The 19,146-nt window shown below is 39.4% G+C and overlaps 1 protein-coding gene across 1 annotated transcript in view; it reads left to right on the forward strand.

Moving 5' to 3' along the window:
- The window catches only part of runx2b (RUNX family transcription factor 2b), a 66,471-nt gene extending 49,768 nt beyond the window's left edge, over positions 1 to 16,703 (forward strand). The window contains exons 6-8 of the mRNA XM_088403734.1: positions 7,152 to 7,319; positions 8,109 to 8,270; positions 13,510 to 16,703. Coding sequence (XP_088259860.1) covers positions 7,152 to 7,319; positions 8,109 to 8,270; positions 13,510 to 14,006 — 827 coding nt within the window. The 3' untranslated portion in view covers positions 14,007 to 16,703. The remainder of the gene's footprint in view (positions 1 to 7,151; positions 7,320 to 8,108; positions 8,271 to 13,509) is intronic.
- The last annotated feature ends 2,443 nt before the right edge of the window (positions 16,704 to 19,146 follow it).

Raw genomic sequence — 19,146 nt, forward strand, 5'->3', positions numbered from 1 at the left:
ATGGGTGTGTGTCTACATGCGTGAGCCTATGAGAGTATTCAGGGACGCGTGAGTGTGTGCGTGTGTGACACCAAACCCAAAATCATTCAGCGGGCGGCAGAAAAAGCCAGGAAAAGAAATAAAAAGCTGCTCTCCCGTTCTGAATCATCTCTAATGTGTTTTTGCGTGAAATCATAGTATCGCCTGAGGGAGCTGTCCTGGACGTCTATATATACATAAGTGTATTGTGTGGGTGTGTGTGTGTGCGTGCGCGTTTTCCCTTCGCTGGCTAGACCACACAGACGCCTGGCAGCGTTCCACCGCAGTCAGCATGGCTCCTTTTCACTCGCTTTTTCCTCTTCCTCTTTTTTCCCCTTCTCCTCCCTCCATCTCTGGTTTTATCATCTGCACTCATTTCTTCCAATCCCTCTTCCCTTGATACCAGACCCCCACGGCGTACGGGCGCCTGGCTGTCACCCTGCCTCCAGCCCAACCTAACTGCACACTTTTTTCCTCTGGAAGTCATCCACTAGAATAATTCATGACGTCAAAAAAAAAAAAAAAAAAAAAATTGGTCATTGTAAGGCTGCAGATTTTAGAAGAAAAGTGAAGTCATGGATGATTGACATCCATGGCACATGTGCAGTGAGGCCCTAGTTCGCCACATAACATGCTTAGCCAGGCTTTAATCCGACACAAAAAAAGTTTAGGAAAGGTAGTATTAAAGAAAATGTGATGAAAACCATGGAACTGAAATGGTTGCGCAACATGCGGCTCTAAGGAAACAACTGTAATAGATGGATGTTTACTGTGGGTCGTTGGAATGGAAAGTACTCAAGAATTAAATATTCTCCTAAAGTTAGAAGAGAAACATTGGAAATGGTTCACGGTCTTGAATGACTGAAAAGTTATAAAGAAACAATTCAATTTTTTTCAAAGCAAATTTAGGGGATAAAATTCCATTTGTTCATTAGGTCATATTATTTTTAAAGAAAAAAACATAAATATGTGTTAATACTTATTTTTGAATGTTGCTAAAAATTTACTGAGAGACTCAACACAAATTTTGAATTTTGTTTTTAAATTGTGGTGGTTTTTTGGGCAAAAAGGGAAAAGTTTTTTTATTACAATATAATAATCATAAAACAGCAGTAATGTTTGAATAAGTTGCACATTCTTAATAAAAAAATCCTTAAATCTTAAAGCGATTATTGCAGTGAACTATTTTTAAAGTAAAGGAGTCTTTTTAAAAAAAAAAAGCTTAAAAAACAGATTTCTTTTGAAAAATAAAAAGTAAAAAAAAATGCATAATTTGTTAAAAGGAAAAAAATGAAAAATACAAAATTTGAAGACTTAATTTTCTTGCTCTCTTTTGAGAAAATAAAATGTCCACTCATCTCTGATGATCCGCAGTATGTTTTATTTGATGGCATTTGAATGGTATGTTAACGCTGCCATTTAGTACGATTACAAAGTGTCTTTGTTTCATTGAGTCGTGTTTCAACCGGCACAAGTTGAGTCTCACCGGTTAATATTTATTTGGCTTGAATTTGGACAAACCCAAGCTTGTTTTTTCAACTTAAACGGCTAAGCAATGCTAAGCTAAGATAGCATTTGAACTTTTTTATTCCCATAAGGCGACGTTAGCATCCATAAATCAAGTAGAAACCCGGCAAGCCTTTTCGCTTGACATTTATTTTGCTGAAATGTGGACAAAGCCAGGCTTGTTTTTGCAGCTCCCGAGGCTAAGCAGTGCTAAGCTAAGCTAACTGGCGTCTTGTGTTCTCAAATGCCTTCAAGCAGAGTGTAAAACTAGCCAGTTGTCTACATGCATAAAAAGTTCCAGTCAAAGGCATCACATCAATGTGTTTCTCACATTTTTTCACATTAATTAAGCAGCCTGCAATCATGTGTGAGGTTGAAGGTTTACAGAGTTAAAAATAAATTAGAAATCAATATTAAGTGAGGTTAAGATAACGTTAGCCTAGCCTAACATGAATAAATCTAGAAACCACAAGTTTCTGCTTAAGATTTATTCAATACAAATCCAGGGTTCTAATTCCAACTCTGTGTGAAAAAAGATGTATCCAAGCAACGCTAAAATAGATTTGCAGTCTTGTTTTCTGAAGGTTGTTATTAGCCTAGCTTAGCATAAATCAGGGTAAAACCACACGTTTCCCCACTTCACATTTATTTTCCTTGATTCTGGACAAAGCCAGGCCTGTTTTGCCAATGCTCAAGGCTGTGATAAGCTAAGCTAAAAGAGCTTTTCACTGAGAGGAGAGGGTGAGACAATGTTAGCTTATTTTACCATAAATCAAGCGGAAACTCACAAGTCTGCCTGTTTGGCATTATTTTGCGCAATTCTCGACAAAATCATGTTGGTTTTACAACTTTCAAGGCTGAACAAAGCTAAGCTAGCTTCAGCAGCTCATGTTTGCATAGCGTAACTAGCCCGGCTGTCACTGCAAATCCCCGGCACGAATGGTTGCCTTGTCCGCAAAAGGAAAACCACCTCCATTAATTATCATCACACAGCTTCTTTATTCTCCCCGCCTGCATTCTTTTGATCAGATTAGCCCGGCGCGCCACAGAGCCTCACTTGGAATAATATTAAGTCCTCTTGGATCACTGTTCTTCCGACTACTTGCAAGCGTATGCACGCGGCAGCTCAGCGGTCGCACATCTGGTGCAAATCTGTCCTAACTTCCGGCCGCCGGCTGAGGTATGGAAGGAAGTGGCAGGGAGGGCGCTATCGCTAATCTGCTCTGCCACTTTTCAGAGGTGGCAAGCAACCAAGTACAAGCACTTCATTCCTCTAGATGAGTAGATTTTTGAACAGTAGTTTTTTTTTTTTCTGATTGATTTTTTTAACTTATTATTCCAAAATGGATATATGTATTTTTTACTCACGTTGTCATAATAGGCTAGTGTTGTTGTTGTTTTGCTTTTAACCTCCACAAATGACACTACCTAACAAGATTTTTGCTGAATGTATATCATAAAATAATACCTCATAAATTTTCCAGTTGCAACAACATTAGCAAGCTGACAAGTTGTATTGCACAAAGGCGCACTGGGAAGGTTTCCTTCATGCCAAACAGAAGTTGACTGTAAACGCACATGCCACGGGCACTCCTACAAGACATGTGATTGGCTCCTAGCACAACATCGACCAATGAGATCAGGAGCGTAGGAGAACTCCGGGGCTGGAGTAGATTACAACTCCTGCCCCCATTGGTCGATGTCGCGCCTGAATCCAATCACATGTCTTGTAGGAGTGCACTTGATCTGATTGACTGATTGTTTCGCCGATCTTGACAAGCTGTTGACTGTTGAGTACAGTCTCTCAGGCAGCAATCTTTGAGTGAACCTCACAGGCAAGTTAGATGGGGCAAAAGGAGTCCGGCGAGACGAGAGAGCATTGGGATGTTACAAAGTTGCTATTGTAATCAATAGGAATTTTGGGTGTAGATTCTGCTGCCCTGTTATCATGTTTGGTCAGCTACGGACTCCACTCTGGGTTGAAGTCAGAGGGCTGTTACTCCGCCCCCCGTGTTCCACGACTAAGGGATGGAAACAGGAAGGGAAAACAGTACAGTTACTGTATAAGATTTAATAATTAAAAATAATAGTAAATATGTGTACTGCGGTAATCTTTGTCTCAAATAAAGTAAAAACACGCACAGAGTTTCTCTCCCACGTGGGTTCTCTCAGGGCACTCCGGCTTCCTCCCACATTCCAAAAAAAACATGCATGGCAGGTGAATTGGACATACTGAATTGTCCTTAGGTGTGCCCTGCGATTGGCTGGCAACCAGTTCAGGGTGTCCCCGGCCTACTGCCCGAAGCCAGCTGAGATGGGCGCCAGCAACCCTGCGACCCCTGTGGGGATAAGCGGATCTAGAAGATGGATGGACGGATTTGTTGCTACCATCTTGTGGCAACTTAAGGCAATCGCAGTGCAGTGTAAACTTTTTTTTTTACTATTTGTAATTTGATCCCTAGAACCCACAAATAGGGATTCATTGTACTTCTGCTTTCACCAGAGTATTTAGTATTTTAAGTATGTCTACTTTTTGCCAACTAGAGGGTCTGACTACTTTTGCCATCGCTGCTGCTGATGATGATGATGATGGGAATGTTAGGGACTTTCCACCAACGGTGGGTGAAATCATTCATCCCATTTTTTTGCTTCTTTTGAAACTCCAGACTCATTTCTCAGTAGCCTAACTAGAGTTCCGATAAAAGAGCTGAGACACAAGCTTGGTACTGGCGGTATGCCAGGCATAATTAATCCCTGCAGAAAAAAAAAAAGCACTTTATGTAAACCTATGAAAACTGTGTAATTGTGCTCAATTAAACGTTTCAGGACCTGACAAGTTGAGGTGAGAGATAGTACTCATTACACTCAATGCTTAAGTAGAAGCAAAATGCCATAAAACAGCGATAGAGATGTGCATGAACTACCACATTGCAGGTAACGCTGTAATGACAGCTGACATTGCAATAGCCGAGCACTCCTCCCGTGTTTGGTTCCCAAGCGACCCTATTTGTTATTTAAAGGTCCGAACCGTAAAAACCTCCATTAGTGGTCAGTCACATGTCGTCAAGTTTGTTATTAAAAGACGACTTCTTAGCCTTCGTTGGTACAGCATCTCTTTGCTGGGAAGACATGAAGCCCCTCGGCAACAATGCGAGCCATGTGATGGGAGCAGTGTGACGAGACCTGCTTGGGGGATATTTGGATTATGCAATGTCTTGTGACTTAACTTCTGGGATTTTCCTCCCAAATGAAAGCCTTAATTATCTGTGAAAATTGCACTGTAACACTATAAATAACATGAATTTAGTTGGAAAGTACACAATTGGAGCAGTTAGTAAATGGATTTATTTTCCTATGTTGGGTGACCAATACAGCTCAGCACCAGTATACAAATGCTCCTCTACATACAAACATTTGACTTACGAACATTCGAAGATACAAATAGTCAGATTTTGTATTTAGCCATTTTCTGTGATACCAACACTGCCATCGTAAACAAACCTTTTGTACAGTACACCTTTACTCCACTGATGGTGTGGTGCAGGGGTGCCCAAAGAGTAGAATGACCCAGGCAGGATAGACACATTCACCTGGCAGGAAATATTCTGAGGCCAGCAGCAAATGTTCTAACTGGCCAATCCCTTTACTATGGTTTAATCTTAATGGTCAATTTGACTTTTCCTTTTCAGAGCAGTTTTCAACATATTAAATGACTGGTTTTTTTTTTGTTTGTTTGTTTCGTTTCATTTTTTTTAATGATATACACTATTTTTTCATCTGAGTTTTATGACTAACAATTTACGAACAAATTCGACCAATGAACTACCGTTTAGCACATAACACATTCATATTTAGAGTAGGGTCTGTAATAAATTAATAGCTCCTTTTTTGCAGCGACATCGGCAAACACAGGGTAAAATGAACCAGGCAGGAGAGGCATAGTAACTGATAACTGATAGGAATGACACTAGATCTGTTTTTTTTTTTTTGTGATAAACCTTTGTAGGCCAGAAGTGCAATGAAATTCACAGCTGGAATGCACTGCCTGTTAATCTACCACATTTTAGTAAAACAACCAAATGCTGGGATAATCGACACATAAAGCATCCCTGATATAATTTAAAATTTAATTTATTTTTTTAAACTAATTTCAACCCTTTAAACCTCAATTTAAACCTAAATGTATTTGTTTTGTTTGTGCTGCAGGACCCTGGAAAATGAATTATGGTCCATAGTTTGGACACCCATATTTTAAAGAATCAAAAATAGCTATTTTGAAAGTCTTTGAAACAAAATATGTTGTTTTTTTCTCCAACCCTTGTGAGAATAAGCGTCTATACAAAATGGATGATTGGATGGATTTTATGGTAATACCAAGACTTCTAAACTAAATAATTGTGACAAGTTCCATAGGAAAAAATGGGGGGGGGGGGGGGGGGGGGGATAAAATTCAATTAATTTATAGAAATGTTTGTGATTAATTGGTTAAAAATTTGCTTGACAGCACAAATTTTAAATTAAGTGATATTATCGCCATTTAAATGTCTCCACATGGCTTTTGAGCAAACTTGACCTAGTTAAGTGCTGTCCCCCCATAAGCAGGTTAATCTGCATTGTGAATGAGTAAGAGCTGGAGTTGCGCCAATGCGCAACGGGAATTCCACCCTTGTCTGATACCTATGCTGCATCAATAGAAAACAAAAACGAATGTCCTTGCCAGTGTGTCCACACCTGAGTTTAGAAATAAACTCCAGACTTGTGAGCGCGTGGCTCCTTATGGGAATATATGTGTGTGAGAAACAGTAAGTCACGCCTCTGAAAAGTGTGACAAAAGGGTGTCAAAATATTTCCAGAGGAATGCAGGAGGAGAGCGAGGTGAACATTTTTGGCAGTGCGCTCGACTCCTGTAGGGATAATGGCGGCGTGGCGTGAGAAACTCTGTTTACTTGACGAACAGGCCTCGGCTTAACGAGCGTACGGCTTCCTCTCGTAATCGGAGGATTCAGTCACTTTGGATGGAATAATGCTTGCTTCAACACACTTGAATGAGCAGCATTGAATCTATCATTTAGGCCAGGGGTCTCCAAACGTTTTTGTCCGAGGGCCACGTTACTCTTCTCAGATGGGGCCCGGGTCAGTTTGTAACAAAAAGTGTGCCGATCACAGAGATATCTAATCGAGAATGTTTATCGGTTTCCAGAATGCCGGACATAACCAAATATTAATATCCCTGTCTGTGATCTTTAATGGAAAAAAAAATGAAAGTAAAATAAAAATATGAATGCCGCACTTAACAACCTAGAATATTTACTGAACAACAAATAAGAAGGAAGACAACTATCTTTTTCTCGTGAGGAGCGCTTACAGGAACCTTCTCAGATCTCCTTCCGGTCTGACTGCACATTTTGTTCGCTCCTCATTTATTCATTTGGGTTGGTCCTAGTTAAGAAAGCCATTGTTGGCTTTATGGCTTGGTGGAGACATGTGGCAACAATGCAAGCAATTAGTTTCTGATCGTGGGGGCTGTAGGCGCAAGTCCATGATGTGATCTTCTTTTCCCAGGAACACGAGCTTTAAAACATGAAATGTGTTCAAAATATAATCGAAGCGCTACATTGCGTCTGCAGGGCATCGTCAGAAACTGGAGGATGCTCCAAAGTCGGGCTTGTTCTCAGACCGCCTGAGCGAGCTGGAGAGGATGAGGGTCCGCGTGGCGGTGCCCACCCAGGGCCAGCGACCGGCACTCAACACGGCGCCCAACTCATTCACGCCGCAGGGACAGACACAGATCACCGGTAATGCTTAGAAAACATATTTTATTGACTCTATACTTAATTAACTACACAGTATATCTTTTCCAATAAAACTACAGGGCTGAACAATTACAAGAGAATAGAATAAAATAGATTTCCTTTGTTGTCATTGCACAACAGGTATACAAGAAAATTAGGAGAGCCGCTCCGGTGCATATTAAATAAATATGAATAATAAATAGAGTACAGATCACCGTTTTCATAAAAGTGTAATCTGATATTTTCAGGGTGTTGTTGTTTTGTAGTCATTTAGAGTGTTAATAGCCTTGGGGAAAAAGCTGTCCCAAGACTTTGTTTGACCGGCTTTTATTAGAACTGTCACACCGAGCAGTTGGTAACAATTTGAAAGCATGATGACGATGATAAAGTGAATGGAAATTGACATGGCAGTAATAGCCGAGAGCAATTTTCAAATAATAATAATAATAGCTTATTAAGTTGCATTTGTTATACTAAAGGAAAAAAAAAACTACAATGACATCATTTCTCGAAATCAACCCTGATAAAGCAAGAGTGGATTATTTGATTAAAATGTCCTGCATGTATTAATTACATGGCCTGTATGTGCATTTTCAAAATCAAACGTGGCCCTTGAACAAAAAAAGTTTCGCCACCCCTGCTTTAGTTGCTTGTTTACATGCTGCTGCCTTTTATACGGCAAACAGGAAGTTATTCTCCTGGAAAGTAAACACTCAGACCAAGTCCACCAAATACACTGTTCCCTCACTTTTTTTTCTTCTTCTCCCACTTACTTCCTCTCCACCCCGTCAGACCCACGTCAGTCACAGTCGTCGCCGCCATGGTCGTACGAGCAGACTTACCCGTCCTACCTAAGTCCCATGGCATCCCCCTCTGTGCACTCCACCGCCCCGCTCTCCTCAAGCAGAGGCACGGGCTTGCCTTCCATCAGCGATGTGCCCAGACGCTTGCCAGGTTTGACACCCGCAGAACTCACTGGGGCCTATAAGAGGCCATTGTAACTCAAAATGTATGGAGTAAGATCGCTGTCAAAAAGACGTGTTTCACAAATCATATGAGTACGACTCTAAATTGTGTCCAGCCTGACTTGTTATCGTATGAGTGTGATTCTAAATTGTGTTGAGAGATCATCTACTATGAGCACGCGAGACACAACTTCATCTTTGCATGAACCTCTCCTTTGGATTCCTGGATTTGATCCTTTGCATTCGAGGATGTGGATATGCAAACTACGATGATGTCACGCCAAGCTACCAGGCAAAGTCAGTTGATCTGCGAGTCATCCGTCCCGCCATTAGTCACACACGCCATTGGTCACACATGCATATGTTTTTTCAACAGCGGTCTTACCCCATACATCAACAGTTTGAAAGTCCAATTTATTCATGAATTATTGAAAGAAATTGGACTGACGTCTTATGACTTGTGTCTCTAAATCCATATAATGTTTGGAAAATCATTCATATAAATTACTGTATAAATTGGTCCGTCAAAGTTTTTTTTAAGAGATTAACCAAATAACCACAACAATAAGTAAACAATGAATATAAAAATCCTTATTTCTTGTTAATTAATCTTTATTTCATAAAAGGATTCCACTTCAGCCTTTGTGAGTGCAATTCAACCCAAAGGGTTTTTCCAAGTCAATTGTAGTGCTTGTTTCTGCTAGCAGAGGTCACTAACTGTTACAGAAGCTTCCCAAATTGACGCCATTTTCCAATAAATTGGGCCTAAATGGTCCACAAAAGCATCATTTGAACATCACTACAAATGTGCATACATTATCCTTAAGATTGAAGCCTAATGAGCATTCAGTTCGGCCATTTTTGTTTTTCTGCTTTACGCATGACGGCGCGAATGACTCGCAGATCGACTCTCTTTGCCTGGTAGCTTGGTGTTATGTCATCTTAGTTTGCGTATCCAGACCCACGAATGCGAAGCATCAGATCCACGAATGCAAAGCAGAGATATGCGAATCCAAGAAACGTAAAGTTGTGTTTCGCGCGAGTCGTACTCTACGAATGGTGAAACTTGTCTTTTTGACAATGATCTTACTCCACAAAAATGCTCAGTTCTTAAATCATCTTTTATTGAAAAGTATGGAAAGGTCACTGATCTGCTAAAACCTTCAAAATAAAAAAATAAATAAATACAATTTAAAAACTTTTAAAATTTTAAAAGTTAAAAAAAGTGTTTGGAAATGTCACTTGAATCTACAAGCAACTCATAGAGACTTGAAAATCAGATCATAAATCCTGGAGAAATTGAGCCTAATATGTGGGCGAAATATGGCATATTTGGAGGAATGGGGGAATGTATTAAATTACCTATAAAAAATACGGCCAAAAAACTCCATTATTTTTCAACATTTTCCTCACTTTTCCAATTTATCTTCAACTCAGGGAACCCCATTTTCTTATTGGTTTCAGGTTTTAGCTATAAACATATATACATATTTCCAAGCAGGCCAAAATTTCAGGACATCACAGATCAAAATTAGCGCCATGTAGCATAAAGCTGCAGTAAATGACTCAACTATGTCAAAGCTATCCATCTTTCTAAAATGCATGTTACTCTCATTTTTCTGCAGTTATGTTTAGTTCATAGGTATGGAACTCCAGTCCTCGAGGGCCGGCATCCTGCATGTTTTCCACTTTTCTCTGCCCAACACACCTGATTCAAATGAGAGGTTTCGAAAACATGCAGGATACCAGCCCTCCAGTACTGGAGCTTGACTGCTGTTGTATATTTAACAATAATCTTCAAATACAACAGCGAACATCTTATTTTTTACGAATGCCACTCTCGTATCTCCAATATTTGCTTCTAAGTCAAAGAACGATGACAAACAGATATCCACTAGCTTTATGCTAACATCATTATGGCAGGCTAAGAAATTAGCAAAGATGTTAAGGTGATGACGACAAATGCTAATTTAGCACGCACAGAGTAACTCATTACATATACATTTACTTGAATGGGCCAAGAAACACAAAGTATGCAGGTGCAGGTCCTTCATGTATGGATTTTTTTTCCTCCTTTTGCCATCCGTCTTCCTTCGTTCCCAGAGGGCCAATGCAGCATAATGACAGACTGCCTGCTTAATAACAAGCCGTGGACCTACAAAGTGTCTTTATAGACGATATGCTGCTCTTCGGCACTCACTCACGAGGAATTGTGTCAAATTGCATAAACGGGGCTGTTTCTCGAGAAAAAAAAAAACCTGAAGTGTTTCTTTTAATGTCTCAACATGCCGCCAGACAAGTTTACTCTCAGTACACCTGTTGACTCAGTGCCATGCTTAAAACGGAGTCAGCTGTTTTGTCGGCTTTGATGACTTTGGACTTTCCCCTCGTCGGCTTTCATTTTGTCACTCTTTGTTCTCATTTGCACCGTGCCACGTAGACCCAAAATAACATTTACCTCTCTCAGTCGCTAAATAAAACTCTTAAATGTACTAAAAAAATCCATTCACACGTCGAATAATCCTTCTCTCTCACTCACACACACACGCGCCAAAAAAAACACTCACATGCATCAAAAACTTGTCACACCCCGTATTTATAAATCTTTCATGCCTTTAAAATGCTGTCCAAAAAGAAAAAAACATACACAAACTACTAAAAAAACTCACACGCACCAAAAGAAACTCTCAATCTTACCAAAAAGTTACTCACTGAAACAAACTCACCCTTCAAAATTCACACAACAAAAAATCTTGAACTCACATAAAAACCTCTTAAACTCTCGCATCAGCAAAAAATACTTCACATGCACCAAAAACCTCTCTCGCTTCCCCAAAAATCCTCTCAAACTCATTATAGAATCTTTCATAGTCTCAAAAAATTCATTGCCCATTCCGCAAACACTGACACCCTCAAAAAGTCTAACACAACAAAAAAAGAGAGCTCACACGCACCAAAAACCTCTCTCTCACTTACCCCCCAAAATTTCTCTAAATAAAATCTCTCACAGTGGTCTCACATTCACCTAAAAAATTAATTGCACGTCACCAAAACTCACGTATCAAAAACTGCACATGCCAAGCATCAGAACATCCCACTTGCTAAAATAAACTCATGCATCAAAACAATCTCTCAAACTCCCTAATTTAAACTCTTACACACAAAAAAAAATTGTATGCTCTCCCTACACTTACACCAAAAAGCAGGCGATATCTGAGTGGTTGTGATATGAAGATGTTGACGGATGCCAGGTGTATTAAAATAAATAAATGTTAGTGAGATTTGTAAATTCAGTTTGAACCTCAGACTTACTTTGCCCTTTTTACCGCTCCATTTTTGGGACACCAATCAACCCTGTTAAGACCCATAGCATTTTAGTATTGTCAGTCCCGGGAACCCAAACGTTTCCAGAGGTAAAATGAGCACTGAACATTAGAAGCGTTTATAGATACAAAAATGTGATATAATCATGCTCCTTTTAGATTAATGAGAGGAAGTTGGGGCGTGTCTTTTAATTAGCTTCATATGCTATGCTAACTCGGATGTAAACACGCTCAGCCCCTCCCTGTCTCTCCAAGAGGCCTCTGCCCCCTCATCTTCATTCTCATCCTCCTTTCTCAGCAGACGTGGTGACAGGGAAGACGCCTCGTGATTTATGATAAGAGCGCCGTGGCTGCATTAAACCACTGTGGGAGACAAATGGGGGGGGCCATTGTATGGCACGGGGGGGGGGGGGGGGGGGGGGGGGGGGGGGTAGACCTCCCATTCTACATAAACTCTGCACCCAGTGCTGTGTTCGCCACAACCAGTTAGCGGTTTTGGGGGGGTACTTTTTATTTTTGGGGATGTAGCGCGCACACACACTCTCACACACACTCACGCATCCACGCGCACTCACTGGAGCCGACGGGAGGCGAGCGTCGGAGCCACATCAGAGCCGGGGTCCGCCTCATTATGGATCTCATGGAAACTGTTTCTTGCACAAAGTGTTTCCACATGTGCGCCCCCCCCCCCCCCCCCCCCCCCCCCACCCCTCACACACACATACACATGCATAGACACACACATTTGTGCGCATAAACAGCGCACACACAATATGCGTAAACATGCAAACGCTTTGTCAGCGTCGACTGGCGAGACAGAAGATGATGAATAAAACAATACAGGCATTTGTAGTCACATTTATTTCACCCAAAGGACATCATAGCAATAGAAACGGGTGGGAGAACAAAAAAAACTGACGTCTTTGAAGCATTTTAGCAGATTTCCAAATGTAAAAAGAAGTTCACCATTGTTTTTATGAAGACAAATCAAATAGTTACAATTTCCCCTGCACGCTGAAATTCTGAGTTATGGATGAGCTTCATGTAACACTTAAAAAATAAAAAAAAAAACAGTTAAAGAAAACTCTTGCACGTGGGCAAGGAGAGCCAAGGAAACTGATGCAAATGAGAACACTCCCAAAAAGCTGCTCTAGGCCACTGCTCGTTACCAGACACTCACACGCAGACTAAGTGACCAACCTGATTCCAGCTGTGACTTGTTTGGCCACGCCCTTTAAAGCCACACATAATCCACAACGTTTCCAGTTGTGACATTCAACATATGGTAATCGGATCATGTTTTGTCAGGTTTTGACTAAGGCCGCACGAAACTAGGCCAATTCAGAGATTTGGCAGAATAACATTCTGATAACAGACCTATTGGCCGATTAAAGAGGAAGTTAACAAACTATTTTATTTGCGGGCTCAATTGTCTAACTATGATACTCTGATGATTAATATTGCGTCGGTGGAATGTGAGGCAGCAAAATCTGTCCTTTTTACTCACTCTCCATTGCTCTAGGATCAGCGAATGACCAATGAATTTAACAATAACATTCATTTACAGGGTTTGGGAACATTTTGGGGGCCTTGGAAGGGATTGGGCTATTTACATGTTAAAAGCATCTATACTTACGAAAAATTCACGTTAGGAAATGACTTCCAGAACGAATTGATTTCGTAAGTAGAGGCACCAGTGTAATATTCACTGATTTGTCGACCAGGCCTTTAACGGCATTTTTTAAAAACAGATAAGAAATATTTTTCGTGGGCTGAAGCAGAAGTCTGAAGCATAATTTCCATGGATACAACACAACTGGCAAAGAAATATTTTGTTCACGAACCTGTCAAATAAAAGCGAGGCGCTTTTCCTAACACTTGTCATTGTTGCGGTCTCGCCTTCAGGTTCATCTGACCTGAGCCCGTTCCCCGGGCAGTTTGAGCGGCAGTTCCCGGGCCTGTCCTCCTTGACGGAGAGTCGCTTCAGCGGACCCCGTATGCACTACCCGGCCACCTTTACCTACACGCCGCCCGTCACCTCTGCCATGACGCTGGGGGGTGCCCACTACCACACCTACCTTCCGCCGCCCTACCCGGGCTCCACGCAGAACCAGAGCGGACCCTTCCAGACCAGCAGCACCCCTTACCTGTACTACGGCGCCTCTTCCGGGTCCTACCAGATCTCAATGGTGTCGGGCAGCGGCGGTAGCGGGGAGCGCTCGCCCTCGCGGGTGGCCCCCCCGCCCTGCACCAGCGCCTCCACGGGGACCTCGCTAGTCAACCCCAACTTGCCCAGCCAGGGGGACGGCGGCGTGGACGCGGGAGACGGGAGTCACAGCAACTCCCCCACCGTCCTCAACACGGGGGGCCGCATGGATGAGGCCGTGTGGAGGCCTTACTGAACGCCTGACTGAAAAGGGATTTCTTTTTTCAAAGCAGCTCGTCCCGACTTGTGCGAACTTGTCTTCCTGGAATGTTTGGACCAAAGCGCTCGGAGCAGCAATAAGCAGCACATCCTTCCTAAAAGACTTTTTTTCTATTTCTTTAACACCAATGTGGATGAGGCACAAACCCGAACAAAAAAAGAAGAAGAAAAAAAATGCACTTCCGCTTTGAAGTCAGAATTTTACCAGAATAAACGTCATATATTTTGTGGAGGAAAGTCATCTGTCATCTTCCTACCAATATGAATTTCTTAAAAAAATGACCTTCACTCAGCAAACTATTTTGGAAACTATACTACTTTTGGGGGAAGATATTTCACAAACTACTTTTTTATGATGTCATTTTTACATGCAAGGACATTTGTATATTTTTGAAAGGGAAGTAACAACTTGTTTTCCCCAAAATATAGACCTTTTGATTTCGAAAATAATTTCTCAAACAAACAGAATTTTTTTTTCCCTGAAAACAACGCTGATACCTTCTACAGTGGTACTTCTACTTGAGAAAATAATTTGTTCCGGAAGTAATCTTGTAACCTGACTCTTTTATAAGTACAGACGCTTTTTACATGTAAACAGCCTAATTCGTTCCAAGCCGTGAAAAATATTCCTAAACCCTTTAAATGAATTTTTAAATCATAAAAATGCAGCAACAACAGTAACAAAAACATATTAAAATGACATTAGTGCATAATCATCAAAATATATCATGTAAACAATAGTAAAAATCCTCCTAAACCCTTAAAATTAATCATTAAAATGACTTGAGTGCATAATCATCAAAATATATCATGTAAAGAATGGTAAGAAAAAACCCTCCTAAACCCTTCAAATTTTTCATATTAATTGTAGCAATCAACATTATGAATGCAATTCACTTGTTTGCCTTGAGATGGTGCTGGTGTGTTGGTGATGAGTCCAGAGCGAGAGAGACCTTTTGAGGACGTTTAATTTGTATCTTTTTCTTTTACATTTTAAGTGTTCCAGGAATCATTTACAAGTCCACAGGAGCAATATTATTTATTTTTTGGATTATTTTGAGCATCTAACTTTATTTACGTTTCATATGGGGTCATGCAAAGTTCTTCTTATGTGATGTCATTGCTAAAGTGCTAACGAAGTGCTAAAAACATCAACGTCAGACGTGACAGCCTGAAGTGGCATGTTACATACGTGTTTTTATGTGAATATGTACGATGTTAGCCGTAGCTAATGTCAATGTTATTTTTGTTAGTTTTACGGTGTAAATTGTTGGTAGGAAGTTTGGATGAAGCAAGTAAAGACGAAAAGTAGAAGATATCAATGCAAAAATGCTGCCATATTAATAATGATAAAAATGCAGCACAAGCTGTACCAAATACGGTAGACATCACGGGTTTTGCTAACATATTATATTACAGTCATGTTGGCGTGAGCACTGGTGTCTCGTGTCTCTTATTACATGCCAACAATGTCGTTTTTCATATCTTGAATTTTCTCTCGTTACTAGAGGCAAAAAATTTTCACCGAGGCGTTGTGAGAAAAAAAATTCGGAAAAAGAGACGTTCGTAAGTAGAGGTACCACTGTACTATATGACTATTTTCTGAAATATAGAAGGCCTTTGAAAATAGATATTTTTATATTTCACTTTGTTTTAATTCTCTTTAAATGTAACTTTCTTTTTGGCTAAAATGTGACTAAAATTAAGGGAAGAATCTCAAATATGACTTGTCTAGATTAAAGAACTGTTTTTATAATTGTAAAACAGAAATTGATGACTAAAATATATGTCTAAAAATTCCTCAAATTTTTACATCTTGTTTACAAACAATATGCCAATCAACGTTTCTCAGAAATATTTCTGATATTAACAAAATTTCTCAAAATGTTGGATTTTTTTCTCGACATATATTTTATTCTGAAATTTAATATTTTTCTTTAAAAAATACGACTTTCCACAGTTTTCCACTTTTTTAATCTCAACTAACTATATACATTTTATCTTGTGTATATACATCTTTCTTTTAAAAATGTATGTTTATTCCGAAATGCACGGCCTTTTGTGACTATACAGCATTTTTTTTCTCCAAAATGTGCTTGCCTTCCCCTCAAATATACAATTTTGGTCTTGTAAGATTCTGACGTCAATCTGATAGCGTGATTGAATTTTGTAATTGTGTCTATCATCCTTGATAGGTTCTTTAGAGGCTTTTGTTTTTTTTCGCATTAGGCATGTTTTTTGTTGTTTTTTTCTATACGACAATACAGAGACGCACTGAGCAGCGAGACTTATTTAAACGTGTATATTACAGGACGTTACGCTTCCTGTTTAACTTATGAAGCCATAACTTATGTATTATTGTATTTTTGAAACTTGACTCATCCAAATATTTTTGCTGCGTCTTTATGACTTTTTTTTTTCCAAAAGAGAAACAACAAAAAGCTGGTAATTTAAGAGAAAAAAAATGGAATTGTACCCAAAGATGCAAGTGTTACACCGACAGCTAACATTCAGACAATCAGTGAAGTTCCTACAAGAGCTCAGGACCCAAAGACTTATGTTGTTCTTGTTGTTTGATACGTGACAACTTTGAAAAAGTTGGTCAGGGTGTTTGACACTCGCATTGTTTCCTTTAATAATCCTTTTCTTTGTCATGTTGATGCCATCTTGAATCAGTAAAAGCACTTATTGATGGATACAAAAGTCATGTGATGTCATCCTGTTGCCACTTTTGTTATTAGTAGTCAGCATTATATTGCTCTCTAGACACATGATATTCCAGTTCTTTGTCACTCCATTTCAGGAGGACTTTGTATAAAAACAAGTAAAAAAGGGTAGTAAGTAAAAAGTGAGTTCAGCAGTGACAATTCATTTATTATTTTTTAATTCAAACCTATGATCTGTGTATCAATTCCAAAAGTACAATATTGATGTGAACTTCTGCAGCAAACCAAAAGTAGTGCAATTTAGTACAAAACAATCTTTATAGGGTCAATATCATGGATGATTCCGGTGTGACCTATATATAAAACATATCATTTTGTGTGAAAACCAAAGCAGTGCAGTTATTAAAAAGCTAACTTTGTTAACAGCAAAAATGTAGAATTTTGTACCAAAAATAAATGGTATTGAGTAGGTAACAGAGCTGAGAGCAAGGCTAGTTTCATGTTTTTCTTCAGGCTTAATATCAATTTTTTTTTTTTTTTTTTTTCAAAGGAAAATGGGGAAAAAAAAAATAACGATTCATAAATTGTAATATGGTGCACAAAAATTGTGTATTAATTCAGCTCCTTGCACTATAACCACCATTTATATATATATATATATATATATATATATATATATATATATATATATATATATATATATATATATATATATATATATATATATATATATATATATATATATATATAAACAGAAAGACGCAAGATGAGATTTTTGTTCAATTTGTAATATAGATAATACCCAATTTAAGCTATCCAGTTTTCAAAGTTCATTTTCTGCGCAAACTGCAGGAAAATTAACAAGTAAATGTAAGACATAAACAGGAGTTTTTTTTGATACAAGCTCGTCTTTAAGCTACAGCCGCATTAGATTATGAAATTGCATGCAGCGTGTGCACATCCTGCATTCTCCTGTAGGGCTGCTTGCAGATTGAACAAGATTTTACATCAATGTTGAATTGTTCTCATCCGGAGGAAAGGTGATCAATTTGTGCAGTAAAAAGAGTTTCAGCCATCGTTGCATGCTTCCGGAAAGAACTTCAAAATAAAACCTCCGCGTCCATACATTATTTGGTAAGCTTAGGTTAATTTTGAAACATTGGCTGGCCTTCTCACCACATTTGGCAGCATGTTTTACTGCCATGCATGCTTGTTTTATATTTAATTTATTTTTTTTGACAAGCTTTTCTTGGTATGATTTCATGGTGATTTGTGTAAAGTGACAAAAAATAACTTTTTATTTTTAGACTTTAGTTATACTGGTTTAAAGAAAGAAACCTTTTTTACATTCATCAGTCATCTTGACATTCTGCACATTCAGCGCTCCAACAAACTTTCTTGTCACGTAAAATTGGCATGGAATTCTACCCAGACGTCAATGTTGGGCAATTGGTTGTCATCAGATGTTATTTAGTGGGCGCTAATATAATAAAGTAATTTGGGAGGACTTTATCATTGGAGGTTTGCACGCAGAGGGAATCAAATATTCCACATTCTCACAGATACACACACACACACACACACACTGACACACACACTCTTGCTAATCCACTGGTTCAGTCTGAAACGTCAAAGTATTTGTGTTGTAAATGGAAAAAGCAAATAAAAAGGTCTTAGATGATTTGATGCATTTTAATGACATGATTTTATTTCAGTCTCCCAGATAACTACCAACATCTGTTCTGGTCTTTTCCAAGTTTTTTTTTTTTTTTTTGGGGGGGGGTGGGGGGGGGGGGGGGGGGGGGGGCACGTCTTCTTTGTCTGTTTTTTTCAGCTGATATGTTTTGGTTTCCCGTGCTTGTTAATGTGTGACTTTAGGACTTACAGGAATCCAATCCTGGGAATTAATTTGATGAATTTCATTGTCAGGACGTTTATGGGCTAGCTCACCCAAATAAGGTCATCATCAGGAAGGGTTTCATTCAGCTCCACTTAAAACAAGCTTGTCCAAACGAGGTCCTTGAGGGCCACTATCCTGCATGGTTTTGATTTTCCCAACATCCAATGCAGCTGATTCAAATGATCTGAATCTTTGTCAGGCTTCCACTGAGTTGGTTGAGATAATCCTTTGAATCAGGTGTGTTGGGAGGACAGAAACCTCAAAAACATGCAGGATGGCGGCCTTTGACGACGGGGTAAGGAAATTTCTGTTTCAGGAGAGTGAATTGTCTTATGGTGAATGAACAGTTCATTTCCTACTTAGATGCAGACTATGTGGAAACAACTCTCATTATATTTGCATTGTTGTGCTCTTTCTATTTAATTAGGTGTGGTGGGACCATATTTGGTGACTATTATGATTAAACTTTCAATCCAGGCCAGGGATGGCAACTGATTGTTTTTTGAAATTTAAAGTTTACAGTTGCTGAGGCATTGAGACAATGGGCAATA

The sequence above is a fragment of the Hippichthys cyanospilos genome, chromosome 20 (assembly GCF_059441005.1).
Source record: "Hippichthys cyanospilos isolate Australia breed blue-spotted pipefish chromosome 20, RoL_Hcya_1.0, whole genome shotgun sequence".
In the NCBI taxonomy this organism is placed as follows: Eukaryota; Metazoa; Chordata; class Actinopteri; order Syngnathiformes; family Syngnathidae; genus Hippichthys; species Hippichthys cyanospilos.